We start from the raw sequence: 22958 nt of genomic DNA, 5'->3' as shown, positions 1-22958 counted from the left end.
CGCCTCAGTTCAACCTTATACCCATTTCATGTGTCATCTTTTTGTTCGATTTATGTTGTCATTTTTATTTGTCCATTCTTTCTGTTTCCCTTTTTTAAACCTTGTTTAGGCCTTAGAAGATGACATCCTGCATCACAATAAGCATTTACACCAGGCCGTTAGCATTGGCCAGTCTTTAAAGGTTTTGAGCTCCAGGGAGGATAAAGATATGGTGCAGAGTAAACTAGACTCCTCCCAAGTGTGGTACATTGAGATTCAAGAGAAAAGCCACAGCAGGTCTGAGCTCCTGCAGCAGGCTCTGTGTAATGCTAAGATTTTTGGGGAAGATGAAGTGGAGCTGATGAACTGGCTGAGTGAAGTGCATGACAAGCTGAGGCGGCTCTCGGTCCAGGACTCCAGCCCCGAGGGGCTGTGGACACAGCAGGCTGAGTTGCGGGTATTTTGATTTATTTTACTTTTTCATTTCAGTTGACCTTATTTTCTCAGTTCTCTTTATTTCTGTATTATTTTATGTTCGCTATGATTTAGGTTAATTCCTGTACTCAAAAAAGACATTGCCTTTGTATACAATGACCTTTTTTTAAATTGAAGTTTAGTTGATTTACAGTGCGGTGTTAGTTTTATGTGTACAGTAAACCAATTCAGTTATATATATGTATATATATATATACTTTTTCAGATTCTTTTCTCATCTAGATTATTATACAATATTGAGTATTGTTCCCTGTGCTATACAGTAGGTCCTTGTTGTTTATCCATTTTAAATATAGAGTGTTATATTCAATTAAATCACATGTAATGTAAGAAGAGATTCAGTTTATCCAGTAATAGATTGTTCATTTTTCATTTTATTATTTCATCATTGCATACAAAGGCCCACAATTAACCAGTACTCCAGTCTCTCCACGTAGCTCATTTTCTGAGTAGGGGAGAGAATTTCGATAGTTGAACTGAGACATGGGCACAGTGCTGAAACAAGGAGAGGTAAATGTGAGAACAGTGAGGAATATTTGAAAATGTGAGGTGTTTACTCAAAAAAGTGAAACCTAGTTAACATTCTCTTAAGATTAGCTGATAACAAGATGGTACCTGTATTTTAGGTTCTGCAAGAGGACATACAGCTTAGAAAACAAAATGTAGACCAGGCACTGCTGAATGGCCTGGAACTACTTAAACGAACAACAGGTGAGATACCTTTCAAATCATCATTCCATGAACACTGTGCATTGCTTTCAAAATATTTTAGAGATGGGGAAGGGAGAACACAAAGCACTTTAGAATTTTGGGGCCAGTCCAAGACTTCGTTCTGGAGAACACTTTGAAGGCCAATCAAGGGGATTTTGGACTATGATTTCACTTTTTTCTCATGATCTCACTCAGTTTTTAATGAAAGTTTTGTGTATTACTCATAATACTGAGCACTGGTCAGAGAATCGCATGACAGAATGAAATTAGCTTTCCACTTATGGAGGGCAGTTGTTGTAGATGCAGAGCGGTTGTAGACAGTTTTGTAAAATTTTAAGAGAGCTGCTATTTGGTGACACATAGTGTGATTGTGCCCAAGCTTCCTTTCTCTCTGCTTGAACTCGCCAAGAAAATAAATGCGACTTGTTTTTAGTAATCCCTTTGGCTTTAAGAACATCTCACTGTATCTGTATTCAGCTCAGCATGTGTGTGGTGGGGGCAGGTACTGTTCATTATGCATGGGAGGAATTTGGTATCATAGCTACAGCCTTGCACTTGGAACCTGAAGCCCAGGACGCAATTTTTCTGTGTGTCTGAAAATTAAATAGAGTCAGGTGAAGATCTGTGGGAACAGTACAGATGAATTTATTATTTTTAACACACACACGGATTATACTTTGGAGGAGGAAATGGCACCCCACTCCAGTATTCTTGCCTGGAGAATCCCATGGACAGAGGACCCTGGAGGGCTACAGTCCATGGGGTTGCAAGAGTCCAAGAACTGGACGTGACTTAGTGACTAAAGTACCACCACCCAGGCTGTACATAAACATGTATATGCCTGTGACAGGCACCATTCTAAATACTTTGCAAATATAAACTAATTGAATTTTTATCACAACCTTATGAAGTAGGTTCTGTTCTTGTAATAAGTACTCAGGGGCACAGAGAGGTCAGGTACCTTGTACAAGGTAATGAGTCACAAACTCAGTATTTGGACCCAGGTGGTTTCTAACCTTAAACACGGAAAGACCATACAGATAGACGCAAGGTGGTGCTTTCACAGGACAGAAGGTGCTGTGGTCCTTGGCAGTTTTTTGTATTTGCATTTGCAGAGTTGTTGACATCGGCCAGAAATCCCCAGAAAGATTCAAACCTAGGAAAGGACTTTTCTTGGGTCAGAGCTTCTTAAGAAAAGTGTCTCCTCTCCGCCACCCTCCAAAATCTCATCAGCGTAGCATCACCTCTGAAGAACTCTGCTTCTCCTTTCATGAGATATAACATGCCTTTGAAATTCTAGGTGATGAGGTTTTAATCATTCAAGATAAGCTGGAAGCCATTAAAGCGAGATACCAGGACATCACTAAGCAGAGCACGGACGTTGCGAAGACCCTGGAACAGGCACTGCAGCTTGCACGGCGGCTGCAGTCCACCCACGAGGGGCTGTGCGCCTGGCTGGACAAGGTGGAAGTCGAGCTGCTCTCGTACGAAACACAGGTTCTGAAGGGAGAGGCTGCCAGCCAAGCACACGCGAGGCAAAAAGTACGCTCCGACATATATTCTTTGTGTCTGCTTGTTATCTCTCAAGGGAGGCGAGTCACTCAGGGGCGAAGTGATGTTCATCACATGTCACTACTAATGTGTTCAGGGCGCCTTCGTGGGCGTGGACCCAACAGAAACTGGCAGCGGACCAGCTGTGTGAACTTTTAGGAGCCCAGACAAAAAAACAGCGTCTTGTCGTTTGTCCCTCGAACCTTATGGTGGGAGTATACTTTGTTATGCATAAAAACAGGAAAAAAAGGGCAGTGATCAGTGTTTCAGAGACACACATAATTTGGTCAGGATAATCACATTTATAAGGTCAATGCATGGCATGAGGTGACTTTCCTAATCATGTTGCAAAAATTGGTATTCTCCCACGCTGAGTGTCTTTCTTCTCAGAGTGGCCAGCCTCCGTTTTCATCATCCCTGAAGTATGACCACATGTGGGTTCAGGGAGTTGGGGAGGCTAGGCTCACTGAGCCTGTGATGATTCAACAGGGATGATTTAAAGCCAGTGAGTCCTCCTTTTGAGGGTCACTTGATTCTGGTCCAGACTTTCCTCTTTAGTTTTCTGGTACCTGATTATTTTTTTATATTAATTTTTATTAGAGTATGGTTGCTTCGCAGTGTTGTGTTCGTTTCTGTTGTATAACACAGCGAGGCAGCCGTACGCATGCATGTATCTGCCGTTTTTTGGATTTCCTTCCCTTTCAGGTCACCGCAGAGCACCGAGTGGAGCTCGCTGAGCTGCACAGGAGGTTCTCGTCAGTTATCTGTTGTGGTTCCCGATTACTTTGAGGTTGCCAGCCAGCAAAGAATAATCCATATTAACTTGCTGGGTTTGGGTTCCCAATTTTTTAAACACTGATATTACGTTTCAAAGCTCAAATTGTGCCATGTTGACAAGGGGGTTGTCCTTTTGAGCTTCTTAGGGAATGGTTTCCCTTGTGTGAAATACCTGTGGTATACAGAATGTAACTGCGGCCAAGGGGGCCCATGCGGCCTGTTGCCTGTGAAGGGCTCTGGCCCTGAGGGCAGTTGAAGGGGAAGCTCGTTCAGCCATGGCGTGTCCCTCAGAGGCCTGTGTTTCTCGGCTTGCGTCCCCAGGAGCTGAAGAAGGAAGCCAAGAGCCACAAAGCCCTGCTGGACTCGCTGAACGAGGTGAGCGCCGCCCTGCTGGAGCTGGTGCCCTGGAGGGCGAGGGAAGGCCTGGAGCGGACAGTGGCTGAGGACAACGACCGCTTCCGCCTGGTGAGCGACGCCGTGGCACAGCGGGTGGAGGCCATCGACGCGGCGCTCCTGCGGGCCCAGCAGGTAGGTGGGCACGCGCCTCCCGGAACCTCTCCTCCCAGTGGCCTTCCCACCCACCGCTCACTCTTTCAGAGCCACAGGAGGGGCTGAGAGGGTCAGCGGGCTCGTGCAGGTGTGTGCGCGCTGGGTGGGGCCCGGCTCTGCATCGCGGGCAGCCGTCTGCCCTCTGGTCTCCAGCCTGGTCCCCCCATCGGCCAGTGGAAGGAGCAGCCCCGCTCCCCCGCTCCCTGCACAGAAGGCCTTTTGTCTCCACATGTGCAGGCTGTTCATGTTGATTTCAGGCCCTGGCTAGGTCAAATCTGTGTGCGCATAATTATTATTATTATTAGTTTTTTGAGTTATCATGTAAGTCACTATTAACGTTCCTTGACATACATGGCAAAGAAAGGCTGAGTTCTTTCTGAAAAGGAAACTGCTGTATTGGTGATGTCGTGTTTGTTTTTTTTCTTTCTGGAGATGACTGAAAGGGGAAAAAATGATCGTTTCTGACCTGTCTGCAACTCACACAGAGCCTCTGGTTCCAGAGAGTTTCATAGGTCCCACCCCTTAGCCACAGCTGGGTCAGAAGACTCTGGGCAACCAGGGGGGTCTTGGATCCAGAAGCTTGTGAGACATGTTTGGATTAACTTGTATTGAGATCTCTGGATATTTACATTAAGTCATCAGCCTTTTGTTGCAGGCTTTCTCTGATGGGGTTAGTGCGGTTTTGCTGTGTACTGCAGAGTGGGGCTCAGGAAGGTGGATGACTCAGCCTTACTCATCCAGGCCAAAAGCAAGACACACTAACCAAGCAGACTGTGCAGGAGCATCCAAAATCGGTTTGAGACTCTCAGGTTGCTGTAAAAGTGCAGTTTGTCTAGTTCTAAAGCGTGGCCCCTTGCCCCTCATTTAAGTGCCATGCTCTAGAATCACCAGGGCTGCCTGAATACAGTATTAGCAAAAGGCCCGCCTGAGATATTTTTTGCAAGGGAGACCTTCATGCCTGAGGAATGCATTTGCATGGCTCTGTTTTCAAACTTGGGAGGAATTTGTATGCCTCATTATCATAGGGAAATAAGCATGTTTACTTGCGAGGCTATTCAACTATTTGAAAAGAGTCGGATTATTTTTTTCACCAGAATTTCTGCCGACCTTTCCGAGTTGGCACTGAAGACTTCTCTAAATAGCAAGACAAATATTCTGTCCTCTGGGAAATAAGGCTCTCTTGAGAAGCTGGTCGTGGTTGGCTCGTTCAGTGAAGGACGATGGTAATGAGGGTGTAACCAAACTAAGGTTTGGCTGCTTGCCTCTCATAAGCCAGTAATTCGAGAGGCAAATGTCAGGAGAGAGAAAAGGTGCTTTAACTGTAAGAGTGGGCTGTCTGGGGGAAAGGGAGACTCGTGTCCAGAGACCAATTCCAAAGATTCTGCTCAGCCAGGATGGTTTTTAAAGGAAAAAAGCGGGGCGAATCTCTGAATCATGGAGGCAGGAGGGTGCTTCTGCCTCCATCTGCATTGAGTGCAGGTGGCTGGCTCTCTCTCCAGACGTTATCTTGCTGTGATCTCTGGCAGGATTGCTTAGGGGGCTAGTGGGATAGAGGGCTAGTCATTTTTAACTGCTTGCTTCGTCACTCTTACTCCTTCTAATCTAGGAAAAGAACCAGCAGGTTAGGCAAGGCATGATGTGCGTTCAGGAGGGCATAAGTCAGGAGTCAGTTTGAATTGCTTAGTGATCTCATTCGTCTCACTGGGTTCTTTTAAGGATAGAGGGAAATATAAATGGGCAAACAGGAAAGGGGCAAAGAGCTGCTCTAAAGCACAGGTGACAGGCTGAGCGCCTTGTTGGTTTGTAAGCTCTGCTGGGTGCCAAGGTCATTAAACTGGAGTCTCATTCTATTCAAGGTTTTTGCAAATATTTTCCACAAGTTGGTCTGTGTTTTCTAGATCCAAAACATATATCCTGTAGGAAAATAACGATTAATGGGTTTTTTTACCGGATAAAGTCATTCCTTATTGAAAGTTGTAAGACTTTGAGAAAGAATGCGGGACAAACTCATGGAAGCAAGATCATGCAAACACTGTTATGAAATCCTTCAAGCCTTGCTTGTGAGAGAGAGGGAGAGCTTTTGGATAAAGTACCTCACTGCCGCTAGATTGTAGCTAATATCAGTGCCATTGGTCTGTTAATAACTCCTGGTTGTTCATGTGTATTTATTCTGTATGTATATGTGCATTCCTTTGAAATGCCTGCACATCTGTCCAGTGAAATACCTCCAGTGAAATACCTCCAATAAAATGCACTTTTTTTGTTGTTCAGTTGCTAAGTCATGTCCAGCTCTCTGTGACCCCATGGACTACAGCATGCCATGCTTCCCTGTCCTTCACGCCATGCTTCCCTGTCCTTCACTGTCTATGAGTTTTCTCAGATTCGTGTCTATTGAGTCAGTGATGCCATGCAACCATCTCATCCTCTTTTGCCCCCTTCTCCTTTTGTTTTCAATTTTTCCCAGCCATCAGGGTCTTTTTCCAGTGAGTCAGCTCTTCACATCATGTGGCCAAACTGTTGGAGCTTCAGCTTCAGCATCAGTCCTTCCAAAGAATATTCAGGGTTGATTTCCTTAAGGGTTGACTGGTTTGATATCCTTGCAGTCCAAGGAACTCTCAAGAGTCTTCTCCAGCAGCACACTTCGAAAGTATCAGTTCTTTGGCGCTCAGCCTTAAAAATGCACTTAAGCCAATTAAAACAAAAAAGAGAAATTAGAAGAGAAATACCTTTCCAGTAATGCTGAGATGCGCTGTTCAGAGCTGGTGTGTGCTGAGGTGACCTCCCTCCCACCAGAGGGATCCTGCCTCTGGTGTGTAGTGGAGTTGTAATCAGGACTTAGTCCAATCTCATTCTACTCCACTCTGGTGCCTCTTTACAGATCAGGTAGAAAGGAAAAGTCTTAAACGGTGATCCATTTTTTTCTAACCTCCCTCCATAATCTGAAGGAAGGCACTATTATTGCTACAAAGTAGAAATATGAGGATATTTCCAGAAAGGGCTGTAAGCCATGGGCATCCACGCTGAAAGGATCAAGAAATCTCTCACTCCGGGCAAGTTTAAGAACACATCCATGCCTGTCTTTCTGGTTTGACAGATTTACTTTTGCATTCAAAAGAATAGCTTCTGAACTCATGATTTCCAAGTTTAGAAAAGGCTTAATATGTCATTGAAATTATTTTATAACCTTGCCCGATTGTAAATGTTTGGAATTAGGACCAAAATACAGTTTGATACTAAAATGCTTGTTTTCTGTTTATCCAGTGTTAGTACATCCATGAAACACAAAAGGAATGGTGCAAAAAGAAAAAAATTGCACTTGGACATGAGCCACATGTTTTGTAAATACTATTTTATGTTGTATAAACAAATCATCTCCCACACTTGTGTCTTCTCCGTCTGAACCATGGACATGATCTGGCCGCATCCGTTTTTCTCTGTACACCTTTAGTCACATACAACTTGTTTTATTAACAGCTACTCCTTCCTGGGTCCCTCCCCCGGCATATCCCACCCATGAGTGACAGCGTGAGGGTATGGGCCTTGAAAATGACTTCGTAAATTTTACATTTATAAATTTAATGCTGTGTCCCCAAATAACCTAAATTCAGCTAGACTGAAAATAGCTGAAGGGGCTGTTTTCCAGGCAGATTTCTCATAAGATGTTTTAGTCTTTTGACATTAAAATTGTTTATATACAGACCTGCCTCCTTGATAATGTTATAAGCTACACTTTGGAATTCCGAAGCTTTAGGGAAATCTATGGTGTCGCATAGAGTCGAAAGCGACTGAGCAACTTCACTTTTCACTTTTCATGCATTGGAGAAGGAAATGCAACCCACTCCAGTGTTCTTGCCTGGAGAATCCCAGGGGCGGGGGAGCCTGGTGGGCTGCCGTCTATGGGGTGGCACAGAGTCAGGCACGACTGAAGCGCCTTAGCAGCAGCAGCAGCAGCAGCAGTGAAGTTGTGAATGGTCAGGTCGCCATCTCAGGTTATATTCATCTACGTGGAAGACGCCAGGGAAATGTGGCAAAGGGCTGAGGTCTAAAGAGAAGTGGGAAGAGAGTGTCCAGATACCTTCTCATTAGCACGTACTTCGTATCCACCCAGTACACTCAAAATACTTCTGATGTTACATGGTTAGGTTTTTCATGTTAATTCTGTTATATTACATAGCAGTTTTGAAAAGATCTGTCATTGAGTTTTGAGAACATAGTGTCAAGAGCCTTACATAAATTTGAGTGACGTTTATTATTCTTTTGGAAGTAATAGAACAGCCTCAATTACGGGTGAATGCAGTGAGCATGGTGTCCATTTGTTGCGACCGGTAAATAAGCCCCTGAATCTGACTCAGTAAATTTACAATCATCAATATTCTGAAGAGGATTTTTTAGTTGGGCCCATTCATAAGTTTTAGGAAAAATCTGAGTAGAATAAGGCAGCTTCTTAAGTAGTAATAATGATCTTTATATAAAAGCAAAACAGCTGCCTCCTTCTCACCAAGGCCTGCCATTATCTGAGTTAGAAACTGTAGGTATTTCAGCATGTTAAACCCACACAATGCAACGTATCTTTGTTGCTTTCTTTCTCTTTCTGCTCATTGAATTAAATGAGCCACTTGGAAATGGGGAAATGCACTTTTGCTTCAGAGATGTAGACTTTACCGCCTGAGTTCCGCTCACTGTGATTATTTAAACTCCGGAATGTTTGTGTTCACTTCACTAGCCGCTTATAAATGTACAGTTATCAGAAGGTGCTGAGGTGTGTATCTCACAGGGTCTGGGTATCCCAGGCACTCTCTGGCAGTTCTGTTTGCCTGGCTTGTTTTATTGGGCCATCATAAGCCCCCCAGTATAAAGGCATATGGGTACAATTAAACAGCTCACTGGGTCATTAGGGATCCGCCTGGGAGAAAAATAACACCTGTTAATTTCTTTTAAAGAACTAGAAGGAAGCCTCCCCCACGGAAGTGAGGTTTGTTTAGACCTTCCAGGTGTTGGGTAGGAAAATATGGGCTGGGCCATGAATAATGGGAAGGAGAATGGGAGGAAATGCTAATGGAAAGAAAGCGCTAAGACCCTCTTGGAGTACAAGGGTGTCCTGAAGGTTAAGATCTGCTTACCGCTTAAGTCTTTCTTAAACCTCTGCTTCCGCTCAAGTGAAACTTTCTGGAGAAATCCAAAAACAATTTGTCAGAGATGGGAGAGACACTTAAATAGTAAGCAAAAACTCACCGCTTAATGACTGTTGTGGTATCTGAACCGATTCTGGTGAAATCCCATGAATAATGTGAGTTCTTAAGCCGAGGCAGTCCACAAGCACAGGGGCGTACCAGGGCGACTGCTATGCGGACTCGGGTCAGACCACAGTCGTGCGAATCTCAGACCCGCAGTTACAAGCCGGGTAACCTCTGGTGAGTCAGTCCGCCTCTCTCTGCCTTGGCTTTCTCAGCTGCAAATGAGATTAGTGGTGGTACCCACTGGATTTAGTTGCTGTCAGGATACAAGGAGGGAGTCTTGAATGTTCAAGCACTTAGAACAGTGTGTTCACTAGAATGTTGGTCGTTACTGTTTTACAGAGTGTTTTTCAGGAACATTTAGAGAGTAACCAATTAAAATGTCTTTACCAACTTGTAGGAAGTTTCTAAAATACTAGTTCAACTAGGAATTAGTGTAGTTGGGGTTGATGGTTGGACTCCACAGATGATGTCTATTAGACTGTTTCCCAGAATGCAGTTAAGGATGCTGACATTCTCGACAATTCATTTGAAGTCTTTTTTTTTTTTTTTTTTTGCTACTTACATGGGCAGTAAGCAAATTTATTAAAATTGGGTGTAGGGAGCTTTCTGCCATGTTATTCAACAAGTAAAATAAGCCACACATATGGTCTGTTAAGGAATTCTCACATTAAGTAGTTATTTGAAAGAGTCCCAGATCTAAATAAAATGCCTTGCTTGACTGTAAATTGCTTCATGTAGACCCTGCGGCTATCCCTTTTGTTGTTGGATAATAAATATTTTCTAACCTAATTAAAAAAATTCAAAAGACAGAAGGGAAATTTCTGCTTGAAGTCTTGTTTTCTTTTAGCAGAGCAAATATTTGCCTTGGTTAAAGAAACAGTGTTTGAGTTTCAGTTTTCCATTTTGGCAACTTGGGTATCATCACACTGTTTTACATTGGATGCTTTTTTTTTTTCCTTAGGAAAGGGAGACTTAGTATTAAACTAATATTAACACTAACAGTCTGACTTTCTTTATTAGGACTGTCATATAAATACTAAAAATAGCCTGAACACAAGCAAAATGGTTGGGGTATCACTTTTTTTTTTCAAGGACTAGTAGGAGAATTATTTATTTTGCAGCACTGGCGCTCAGGTGGAAAGGCCTGACTGTTTTTCTCAGTTATGTGCCAGCCGCACCACACAGTAGAGCTGTGCCCAGGAGTTTCATCATGTGCAGTTTCAAAGCCAATGATCCGGACTCTTCCACTTGTCTCGTGATGATTTCCTTTTCCACATCTGAAGCTGCTGAGTTAGTTGATGAAACTTTTTTTTCCTCTTCACATTGATCTACAATTGCTAATGAGTAGTTCCAGTTGAAACTAAGTCATGTCGTAACAATTATTGAACCAGATGAATTCAGATAGAACTTTTCAGATGCCTTATCAAGATTCCCTCTGGAGTCCGCATTGTTCTGGCTTGTCCCCATAGCAGCAAAAGTGATGAATTAGTGAGCAGAACACTTAACCAGTACCACTACGTGCAGATTACAAGGCGGCTTCAAAAAAACAATGCATGATGTTATGGGAAACTTAGAAAGGAGAAAGGCTTCTGTTTGAGTATATAAATGTGCAGAGTCATTTTAGAAGTACAGTAAGTCCCCTGCATACAGACAACCCACATGCAAACGAGTTCCATTCCAAGAGCTCTTTCTTCAGTCCCAGTTTGTTCGTAAATCCAACAAAGTTAGCCTACGTACCCAATTGGCAGTGTAGTACTGTAATAGGTTTATAATACTTTTCACATAAATAATACCTAAAAAATACACAATAAGAAAACGTTTTTGATCTTACAGTACAGTGCTTTGAAAAGTATAGTGGTGGTGGAGGTGGTGGTTTAGTCACTAAGTCGTGTCCGACTCTTGTGACCCCATGGACTGTAGCCTGCCAGGCTCCTCTGCCCCTGGGATTCTCCAGGCAAGAGTACTGGAGTGGGTTGCCGTTTGCTTCTCCAGCAAAGTATAGCAGCACAGTACAGTAGCTGGCGTACAGGGGCTGGCCTCAAGTGAAGAGGCTAGAAGCGTTACTCCCTAGAGGAGGGAGAGGAGGCGGGAGATGGTGGAACTGAAGGATCGTCCCCGCAGGAGACGGACGGCACGCTGCAGTTTCTCTCATGCCTCATGTTGATGGAGCAGGTCCTGGTTCCTTGTTGGAACCAGAAGCGCATTTGCACCTTTGAAAGTTTACACCTTGAAGGTGGCTGTGGAGAAGACTTACTTTAATTGCCCTTGTGGGGGAGCTCACCCAGTCTGAGCACTCAAGTTCTGTGTATCTCTGTCTGGAACTACTTGGCCTGTCAGTGATCCTGTCAGACGTGTGACACTTGGCAGGGCGCCCGTGGGCCATGTGTCTCAGCCTCCCGTGTGACGGTGTGGCTGCTGCCCATACGCCAGAGGGGTCTCAGAGCAGCCTCACTTTGCATCCTTTTCCATTAGATGTTGGTTTAGATTCAGATTTTGTTCAGGCAGCATTTCTAGAGATTGTTAAGTAAAGGTCTGTTAAACCATATCTTCCCTTTCATATCCTTATGCTGTCAATATTTAAAGGTAAATGTCAAAAAATATTGCTGTTGTTTGGTCGCTAAATCATGTCTGACTCTGCGACCCCGTGGACTGCAGCACACCAGGCTTCTCTGTCCTTCCATCTCCTGGAGCTTGCTCAAACTCATGTCCATTGAGTCAGTGATGCCATCCAACCATCTCATCCTCTGTCCTCCCCTTCTCCTGCCTTCAATCTTTCCCAGCATCAGGGTCTTTGCCAATGAGTCGGCTCTTCACATCAAATGGCCAAAGTAGTGGAGCTTCAGCATCAGCCCTTCCAATAAATATTCAGGACCAATTTCCTTTAGGATTGACTGGTTTGATCTCCTTGTAGACCAACGACTCTGAAGAGTCTTCTCCAGCACCACGATTATAAAGCATCAGTTCTTCAGCGCTCAGCCTTCTTTATGGTCCAGCTGTCACATCTGTACGTGGCCACTGGAAAAACCATAGCTTTGACTATATGGACCTTTGTCAGCAAAGTAATGTCTCAGATTTTTAATACACTGACTAGGTTTGTCATAGCTTTTATTCCATCGAGCAAATGTATTTTCTGGTTTGGTCCCATATTTTAATGATTATCTAATTTTTTTTCTATCTAAACTTGTTGACTCAGAGAAATTAACTTTCAAATCGCTTCAGTATTTATTTACTCATTCATGACCTGGCAAAGGTGAAAACAAGTGGGTACATGATAGGTAGAAAAAAATCTTGATAAATAACAATTCAGTAATAATAAGGCTTTTTGACCTATCTCATGGTGACTCTTTATTTGTGAGATTGGAGCCATGGCAGTGACTCATTTGGTACTTATTTGCATCAGCTGATACTGGTGGGTAATTATATGCCCTATGTTGATGAGGGGAAGGCCAGACTCTGCTTGTGGGAACAGGAATCAGTACATCCAGGACAACTTGGGAGCATAGATCGAAAAGAGAAGATGCGCACAGGACTTGCCAGTGAGAGGTTACCCACAGAGAGGTTTTTTTTGTTTTTTTAATTAACTTTGTTTTAAGATCTTTGTAGAGTCACATGCAGTTGTAAGATGTAATGTAGAGTCCCCCTTGTAGTGTTTCTTCAGTTTCCCCAATGGGAGACCATCTTGCAAAATTACGGTCCAGTGTCACAAGCAGGAAATTGACGCAGAACGTTTCCATCAGGACGCAGGACATGTCCATCACGGAGACCCTCACGCCGCCCCGTTAAAGCTGCGTTTGCCCCTCCTGTCTCTGCCTCCCCCTCAATCCTAGCCAAAATCTGGCCTCCATTTCTACAATTTTATTACTTTAAGAATGTTTGCGTACCTTTCAGCCACAAAGTATCCCCCATCTCTTCGCCACAGTGACTTGAATTTTAGATCTTTTATTACGGTTCCTTCCTCAGGCCCTGGGCTCTGTTCGTGTTCTCCAGTCTGTTCTTTGTCATTTGGGTTGGGTAACTTCTGTCATTCTGTCTTCCATTTCTTTTTTTTTTTTTTTTCAGTTTGATTTTTTTTTTTATTTTTTAAATTTTATTTTATTTTTAAACTTTACATAATTGTATTAGTTTTGCCACATATCAAAATGAATCTGCCTCTGTCTTCCATTTCGATGACTCTTTCCTCTATTGTGTTCCTTGGTCTCATCCTCTGAGCTTTTACTGTAGTTGTTATATTTTAAGTTCTAAAATCTCCATTTGGTTCTTCTCGGTGTATTCTGTGTCTTTTACGGATTTTACCTTTTGTTGCCGAGGCCTTCTGATTTTCCCCTCATTTCCACTGCCTGTGAGATCGCTCCTAGTGTGTCTATCACGGCCACTCTAAGGTCTGTCAGATGCTTCTGAGGTCATCTGGGGACCAGCCTCTGCTTGTGATCTTCAGTTCTGTCTTGGTTCCTCGTGGTTCTTGGTGCCCTGTGTCTTGGGCCTCAGATAGGCCTTCTCCTTTGGTGGGCGATCCCCAGCACCACTCTGGCTGAGATGGCGGGGGTGCCGCCCGGAGGAAGGAGAAGTCCGTGGACCCCGGGGAACTTGTGTGACCCCTAAGCTGGGGGCACCCCTCATTGCTTGGTGGGGCTGGGAGCTCCCCGGCACCGTGGGCAAGGGGCCACCTCCCCACTGAGTGCTGTGCAGATCCTGACTGTGACAGGCCTCCCCTGACACCCCCGAGGAGAGGAGGAGAGCCCACCTGAGCCTCCAGGGCAGCAAGTCCAGGCTCCCCATGGGACTGCCCAGCGCTCCCCACTGACCCGGGGGCAGAGGCCTGTGCTCGCCCGGGAAGTGAGAGGGCCTGCCCCCTGCTGGGCTAACGTCATCCTGGCAGGGGTGCCGGGCCCAGCCCAGGGGGTGTTCAGCCCTTGTTGGCAGGAGGGTAGGGAGCCCAGGGCTTTGTTCTCTGGTGTTTGGTTGGAGCAGAACGCTTATTGTCTAGACGCTTTCTGTCTTGCAAGGCTTCCCCTTTCCTGCACCTTTGACTAGAGAGAGGCTTTCCTGGGGGCCTTGTCTGGCCTCTGGGTCCTTCTGGGGGGCAGTTTCTCCAGCATCCCGTCCAGGGTATGGGAGCAAAAGAAAACCAGGGGACTGGCCTCTGTGGTGTTCCTGGGGTCCAAGACTCGTAGCAGTTCTGCTTTCCTCTCTCCCGGATCCTCCTCGTGTGTGTTCTATATGATGCCCGGGCTCTGAGATGCATCAGTTCTTGGGTGAAAAGTATGTCTTCTCCACCCTCCTGTGAATCTACAGAGTGTTGCTTTGTGTCTTAAGAGCATGAGTTATCTTCTGGTTTAGTTTCTTACCTCCACCATTACCCCCCTCCACTTATTATCCCCCGACCCCAAACTGGGTTTCCAGGTGCTCTTGAAAAATTAGGGGCTTCCCTGGTGACTCAGGTGGTAGAATCTGCCTGCAATGCAGGAGACCTGGGTTCATCCCCTGGAGAAGGAAATGGCAACCCACTCCAGTACTCTGACCTGGAGAATTCCATGGACAGGGGAACCTGGCGGAAGTCCATGGGGTTACAAAGAGTCGGACATGACTGAGCTACTGACACCTGAAAAATTGGAGGTTCTGGCAGTACTGGACTTGAAAATCACAATATCCCTCTCTTTCACCCTTTCTGCCGAGGTGCTAATTACCATTTATAGTCTGCACTGTGTTGACTGGTATTGCTTGCCTGCTGTATTTGTTCATGATAACTGGAAGGCATGGGGTGTGTCTGGTACAAGGTATAGAAAGTGTTCACACTCTTTGATTTAGAAGTCACCTTCTAGGAATCAACTCTAAGGGACTACTTAGAGATGCCAACGGAAATTTATTTACATTTATTTACAAAGATATCCATTACAGCGTTGTTTGTGTAACATCAGACAAATGCAGAGAACCTAAGTGAAAATATCCCAGGATGCTGGGATATAGTGATGGTATTTTAAAAATCACACTTTTGACATGGGAAAGGTTCACCATAAATGAAAAAGAATGAGACTGTTTATACGGTATTATCCCAGCACTTTCTATTTTTTTAACTTCTGAAAGAAAATTCACTGAAATAACGATAGTATTAGCTTCAGCTTTTAATTTTCTTCCATGTATTTTTCTGTACTTTGCAGATTTAGACCATAAATTATTGTGTGATCAGGAAAAGAAAAATCTCTTAAAATATTTAAGAAGGCTTTTGAAAATGTATTCTGCTGTTATTAAATGAGAGGCAAAATACAATGCATGAGACATTTGGGGTATACTCTGCATAGATGGAAAGATATTTTCCACAAGCAGTAAATAAATGGGACTATGTCATTCTTTTTTGCTAGGAATTGCGGACTTTGATAGCAGAATGTTACCTGCGTTATCACATTAAAGTGATACAATGAAGGATGAAGTGATGTAAAGATGGTGCCTAACCGCTCTTATAGCTGCTTAATTTGTATAGTATTGTAAAGAAAATCCTTATATCACCACCTGGGAGAAGGCAGCAGTGTGAGCGATCCTCAAATCATTACCATGTTATGGATTCAGCACATTTTAAGAGGTTGTGTTTAATTTCTCTGTGGAAACTTCTCCTTTCTCTTTATAACATGAGTCACTCTCATGGATCATTTCCGGTTGCCATGAGGAGACAGGCCCAGATTTTCCATTTATGTGATAAGGATATTTGAAAGACATGTAGATAGATATTTCTCTGGCACCAGTTACAGGAACTTGCTGACCTGATTATTTATCTTTTGTTTAGTTTGACCAAGCGGCCGATGCTGAGTTAGCCTGGATTAATGAAACAGAGAAGAAATTGACGTCTCTGGGTGACATCAGGCTTGAGCAAGACCAGACCTCCGCTCAGCTGCAGGTTCAAAAGGTGAAGACACACGTTTCCAGTCACATCTATGTGGTTTGTCAGCATGCTCCGAGGAGATGCACTTGCATGATTGAGTGTAGCTTAGTCGTTTTAACTGCTTTGCCTTATTGTTTTTGTTTTAATCATATGCTCTCTTTAAAAAAAAAATCTTTATTTTGGTAAATACAGACATTCACCATGGAGATTTTGCGACACAAGGACATTATTGATGAGCTTGTTAAATCTGGACATAAGATCATGAGCACGTGCAGCGAAGAGGAAAAGCAGCCTATGAAGGTACAATCTCGTCCATGTGACTAGTGTGAGACCCGTAAGCAGACAGTGTGTGTGGGGCTTTCACTCGGAGAAAAGCTCTTTTCCTTTATCCACAGCTGCTGTTTAAACAGCTAAATCATTAGTTTTAAATAAAACATTTTTCAAGCTTACAGAATAACAGTGAAAAGAATACTCCTTAAGGGAATCACCCTGGGGATAATCTTTTTTAATAGACAGAAAAGCTATTAATGTTTGAATCCTTGAGTAACTGGGACCCATTAAGCATCCAATTAATGTTTGCTGTATTATCATTGCTATTATCAGAGTAAATTGTTATTCTATACGTCAACTGTTGTTTATAGGTTTCAGGAACATTAGGGTTCTCTGGAGTCGAAACAAAACCTGAAATACGTAGTTCTCTCTAGCTTAAACCCATTCTGTATAAAGTTACCGTAATCCATATAGAAAAAAAGGAGTGGAGTCATTAAGGAAGTATTCGGTTTATGTAGTTTTAATGATCTTTACATTGGTGGGGAAGCAGCCTCAAATAAAAATGTTTAGTTCAATTCATATTCAGACCTCTGAGCAGCATAAAGAAATTAATGCTTCTCATAGGAAAATAGCCCATGTCAGAAAAACATACTTGTTATACAAATGTCTATGCCTAAGATCCCATTGAAAAGATGGTGCATTGCTTTTAAGGTATACCATAGGCAAGTAATAGAATGCACAGTGTGTGTTGATATTTTTTGTCTTTTATTTAAATACTCCACAGTGGCACTTGCTTTTAATATAATCTTTATTATTTTTGAAAAAAATCTTATGTGAAAAATATAGATGATCATGAAAGAATCTCTGTGTTATTCTGTGGTTTATTAGGTTATGGTTGTGCTCTGTCTTTTGCTATTGGATTATAGTGAATTTATACCATAATCAAGATCACTGTGACCACCCGATCAAATCAGTGTACAGCATAATGTTCTACTTTGCTTCTCAATCTATGTAATTAATTTTCCTGACTAGGAGTTCCTTTTAGAATTTCATTTTTGAAAGACAGTCCTTGTATTTTAACAGAAAGTAGTGTCCGTGTTGGACTTGCCAGGTAGCTCAGTGTTAAAGAATCCACCTGCCAGTGCAGGAGACTTGGGTTTGACCCTTGGGTCAGATAGATCCCCTGGAGGAGGAAACGGCAACCCACTCCAGTATTCTTGTCTGGAACATCCCGTGGACAGCGAAGCCTGGCAGGCTACAGCCCATGGGGTCTCAAGAGTCAGACGTGACTGAGCGACTGAGCATGGACTCGCCGTCCGTGTTGCCAGACCCTTCTCTCACATAGAAGACCTGGAAGAAATTGTGTTTGGGAAGCTCAGTCTCTTAGTCAGAATAACTTGAGGCTTTTTATTTATTTGGGGGGTGGTTTGTTACCTAATATTTTTTGAGAAGTCCTCCATATTATCAAGCCCCCTGATTTTTGATGACTGCATAGAAATTCATGAGTATAGGAACATATACTCGTTTTTTACCGTAATCTCCAGTTGGTGTACTTTTAAAACTTTTAACACATTTTTGCTATTTTATACATGAATTTTTTTTTTTATTGTAGTAAAAGCATAGCATTTGCATATAGCATTTTCAGCCTTGAAAAGGAGGGACTTCCTGCCTTATGCAACAACATAGGAAGGCCTTTCTTTTAAGATGAGCTTCTCTATATAGACACGAACTAGCCGCTGTTGATCAGTCATTTACCATGCATTTATTCATTGAGTGCTTACTCTGTTCCAGGTAAATAGTGCTGAACAAGCACTATGGAGTGTATGTATGTGTTCCTTGGTCTGCCTGACTGGATAAACACATTTTGTCATCTGATTTTCTAGAAAAAATTGGACACGGTGCTGAAGAACTATGACACCATCTGCCAGGTAAACTCGGAGAGGTACCTGCAGCTGGAGCGGGCGCAGTCCCTGGTGAGCCAGTTCTGGGAGACGTACGAGGAGCTCTGGCCGTGGCTGACGGACACGCAGAGGGCCATCGCTCAGCTGCCCGCCCCCGCCCTGGAGTACGAGACCCTGAGGCAGCAGCAGGAGGAGCACCGGGTGAGCTCAGGCCCCGGGTGGACGCGGGGGCCCTGGGGAAGGAACCCCAGCTGTCGGGGGGCTTCTGGTTCAGACGCCTTTGAGGTGGCGAAGTGTCCGCCGTGCAGGGTCCGGTTCGCACGGTCTGCTCACCTCTGAGCTCCCAGCGTTCCCGGTCTGCGGCGGGAAGACTCATGCGGGCAGACACCCTGGTGCGTCATCGTGACGCCGTCACAGCTCTTAGCACAGGAGTGGTGGCTCAGTGACAAGAACCCGCCTGCCAGGGCAGGAGACGCGAGAGGCGCGGGCGCAGTGCTCGGGTCAGGAAGGCCCTGGAAGTCAGCCTGCCAGGGCGGGAGACACGAGAGGCGCGGGCGCAGTCCTCAGGTCAGGAAGGCCCCGGAAGTAAGAGATGGCAACCCGCTCCAGTATTCCTGCCTGGAAAACGCCATGGACTGAGGAACCTGGCGGGCTGCAGTCCATGAATGAGGTCACAAAGAGTTGGACACAGCTGAGCGTGCACGCTCTACGCCATACCAGTACATGCAGTGCACACTGAGTGTGCAAGGAGACTCTCTCTCAAAGCGTCAGGGAAGTAAGCTTTCGAGTCCTTTCAGTTGATCAGGTCGAAGTGCTTTCAGTGTCCCCTAATTTGACTAAGTTTTATACTTCATACTGGTGGGAGCCATCTGAATGAATGTAAGCAGAAGACATATGTGGAAGCAGCCTCACATAGACAAGGCTGTTGAGCTTAGAGAAAATAGACGCTGTAACAAATGTGTCAACGTTGTCATGAAATTCTATGAAAAGGAAAAAACTGCTGAAGTTTAAAGACCAGTTGTCCCCCTCTTTTTTTTAACCTTTTGTATATAGAAATCTTTTGAAGTTCTCTGCTTCTATAAGTTTACATGAGCAAATGAGAGAGTATTTTTCTATCTACAAATAAATCCTATTTTAGACATATAAAAAGGCATCATGAAGCCCTCGTTTCTGCAGTCACAGAAATGTTGATTAGCTTAACATTTTGTGAGGGTTTGAGTGAGAAGATTCAAGACTGTTGGAAGAAAGTCTAGAATTCTTATTACTTATGATCTTGTGAACCTTAGTTGCTCTCCTAGATCTGTATAAGATGTACTCCAAAACTACTACTATTCCAAGTCATTGAGTGTGTGCACATGTATAAAGTTTAACTCGCTATATTACATCATCATTTCAAGTAACGTGCTTATTAGTCTTATTGTTTACTCTTTAAATGTATTGGCATTGGAAAGGATCTTTTAAGGATTTGTTTAGAAAAGCTTTAGAGGACACTTTAGTGTGCAAAATGGAAACTTTATGGCATTCTATCTAAATTGTTCAGTGGGAGAAAGACTTACAAACTACATATAATTAATTTGAGTAGAAAGGTTATATTTGGCAGAAATCCTCATGCCTAGCCACAGAATGATTTTTAAGATAAAATATTTCAAAAAAATATATTTCATGGATCTCTTCTACTCTGAGGTGAGATTCGAGTAGCTGTTTTTCAGCATAACATCAAATAGGTCGAAAAGAATCGTTACTGAATGGAAAATTTTAAAATTGAGTTAATTTTCCTTTTTAGCATGATCTTTCAGTTCTCAAAACAAATATAAGATTTGTATGGAGAAAGAGGATTTCAAAACTTTGTAGCCAAATCTTCAAATTGTTCAAACTAAATTATTCAGAATATTTGCAGCATTCTTCTGCAACTTCATAGTGTCCACTTCACTGTCCTGGGGAACATCTTTTCATTCATTCTAGCCAGGAATGAAAAATGGCCCTGAGAGCCACGTTATAAATAAGCGGTAGTTACCTTGAAGTCACATTAAGTATCTCCCGCATGAGTGGGCTCTGAGGATGGTTGCCGAGAATCATTTTGTTATGTATAAAGCAAAAGACCTCTCCTGCCAAGCCTTTTCTCCACGCACACACATACCAAGCAGCTGTCCTGTGGCTGTTTGCTTGTCTGTCATGGAGTAGTCTTCAGAAGGCTCATCTGACAACTTCTCGGGAAAGATGTTTGCTACACAGGTGGGGCTTCCCTGATAGCTCAGTTGGTAAAGAATCCACCTGCAAGGCAGGAGACCCTGGTTCAATTCTTGGGTTGGAAAGATCCACTGGAGAAGGATAGGCTACCTATTGCGGTGTTCTTGGGCTTCCCTTGGGATCAGCTGGTAAAGAATCCGCCTGCAATGTGGGAGACCTGAATTCCATCCCTGGGTTGGGAAGATCCCCTGGACAAGGGAAAGGTTACCCACTCCAGTATTCTGGCCTGGAGAATTCCATAGACTGTATAGTCCATGGGGTCAGTTGCACAGAATCGGACATGACTGAGCAACTTGCACCGCACAGGTGACAGCCACTTAGAGTCCAGGCTACTCAAGAGCTCTCAGCAGAGATCCTTCACTTTACTGAGAGTCCCTTGATACTCACAGTATGAACTGCTTTTTCAAACATGCCCGCTGGGATGTTGAAGCCAGAACTTGGGTGACATGTTTCTTCTCCATGAGATTGTATAGTAGCCGATCTTACCATCATCACCTCCGTTCTGTAAAACAGGATGAATTTATCAAATAATGTAGAACAAAATGAGGAAATCGCTGCCTGGACTGCCCAGGGGCTGTGCCTAGCACGTTAGACTGATTAGACCTTCCTTCTTTTTTTTATTTTTAAAGCTGAATTTTTTCTTATTTTGCTCTTTTCCAAAAGAATTTTGAGACCACCTTCAGAAAAACTTCAAAAATAGAGATATTGCACTGGGGTTTATTCATTATGTACTGAACCGTTTTATCAACCACTTCATAAAGAATTTGCATGACTGATTTTAGTAGCCACTTTTTAAAAAATTATTTATTTTTAATTGAAGGATAGTTGCTTTACAATATTGTGTTGGTTTCTGCCATACATCAGCATGAATCAGCTGTAGATATACGCATGTCCCCTCCCTCTGAAGCCTCTCTTTCACCTCCCACTCCGTCCCATTCCTCGAAGTTGTCACAGAGCCCCAAGTTGAGTTCCTTGAGTCATATAGCAAATTCCCACTGGCTGTCTGTTTACATGTGATAGTGTATACGTTTCCATGCCACTCTCTCCATTCGTCCCACTCTCTCCTTCCCCCAAACCCCCTGTGTCTGTAAGTCTGTTCTCTAGGTCTGCTTCTTCACTCCTGCCCTGCAAATAGGTTCATCAGTACCATCTTTCTAGATTCCATCAGTTCAGTTTAGTTCAGTTGCTCAGTCGTGTCCGACTCTTTGCCACCCCATGAATCACAGCACGCCAGGCCTCCCTGTCCATCACCAACTCCCGGAGTTCACCCAGACTCAATGTCCATCAAGTCAATGATGCCGTCCAGCCATCTCATCCTCTGTCATCCCCTTCTCCTCCTGCCCCCAATCCCTCCCAGCATCAGAGTCTTTTCCAATGAGTCAACTCTTCTCATGAGGTGGCCAAAGTACTCTAGTTTCAGATTTAGCATATATATGCGTTAATATGCGATATTTGTTTTTCTCTTTCTGACTTACTTCACTGTGTATAATAGACTCTGGGTTCATCCACCTCATTAGCACTGACTCAAATGCACTCCTTAGTGGCCACTTTTAAAATAAAAGTCCATGCGTGTGGCCGTCCTGGTGATTCTGCTCAATGAATAATGGAAATTAAAATATTTGCAGAGAAAGATGGTTTTCCTCTAGACTGTCTTTCCTGAGTGTAATTTCTCTCAGAGGAGCTTTCATCAGGGGCTGGATAGCAGCGTGGAGGCACACCTTCTGGCGAGGATGAGAAGCTGCTGGTTGGGGAAACTCAGGAATAATGGGGAGAAACGGGGCACCTCGGTGCCGCAGGAGGCCAGCCCTGGAGAAGGCTGTGGGCAGTTACAGGAGGCCCTGGACTCTGGAGAGAGTCACGATCCCCAGTGGAGCCATCTCCCGAGGAGGAATGGGGCTCCACCTGCATTCCACCCCCCTCATTAGTATCGCTACTGTTATATTTCTTGATTAGATGATATTATGCAGAATACTCATATGTCACATGTTTTCTCTTAAGTACACCTTACAGTTAATACTCGGTATACAGCTGTGTTTTTGATAGATGGGTTGATTACCCTTGCAGCCATGAACATTTAAAAATAAGTGCCAATAGATTTGTTTATATAGGTGAATATCACACAGATCACATATCTACATAGAATAGACTCACAGATACATAATGTAATATATATGGACACTTTTTTGTTGGTTTGCATACAGTATAATGACAATGCCTTGTGCATTGTATTATGTATAATATATATATAATATATATATGCCATATATCCATTCTATTCCATATAATATAATGAAAGTGCCTCACTTATCTGTCATATTTTCTCTCAGCATCATGTCCACCTTCTAATGAGCTTCTTTTCCCTTCTTCTTC

General features: G+C 43.6%; 1 protein-coding gene across 20 annotated transcripts in view; it reads left to right on the top strand.

Moving 5' to 3' along the window:
- DST (dystonin) overlaps positions 1 to 22958 on the top strand; it is a 514655-nt gene that overhangs the window by 438221 nt on the left and 53476 nt on the right. For all 20 annotated transcript variants that reach the window (XM_055571805.1, XM_055571789.1, XM_055571786.1 and 17 more), the window contains 7 exons: positions 110 to 436; positions 1101 to 1185; positions 2486 to 2727; positions 3835 to 4041; positions 16075 to 16194; positions 16363 to 16470; positions 18324 to 18542. In XM_055571805.1, coding sequence (XP_055427780.1) covers positions 110 to 436; positions 1101 to 1185; positions 2486 to 2727; positions 3835 to 4041; positions 16075 to 16194; positions 16363 to 16470; positions 18324 to 18542 — 1308 coding nt within the window. The remainder of the gene's footprint in view (positions 1 to 109; positions 437 to 1100; positions 1186 to 2485; positions 2728 to 3834; positions 4042 to 16074; positions 16195 to 16362; positions 16471 to 18323; positions 18543 to 22958) is intronic.

The sequence above is a fragment of the Bubalus kerabau genome, chromosome 3, assembly GCF_029407905.1.
Source record: "Bubalus kerabau isolate K-KA32 ecotype Philippines breed swamp buffalo chromosome 3, PCC_UOA_SB_1v2, whole genome shotgun sequence".
Taxonomy (NCBI): Eukaryota; Metazoa; Chordata; class Mammalia; order Artiodactyla; family Bovidae; genus Bubalus; species Bubalus kerabau.
The sequence above is the reverse complement of the archived record's forward strand: the minus strand, read 5'-3'. Positions and strand labels throughout refer to the sequence as shown.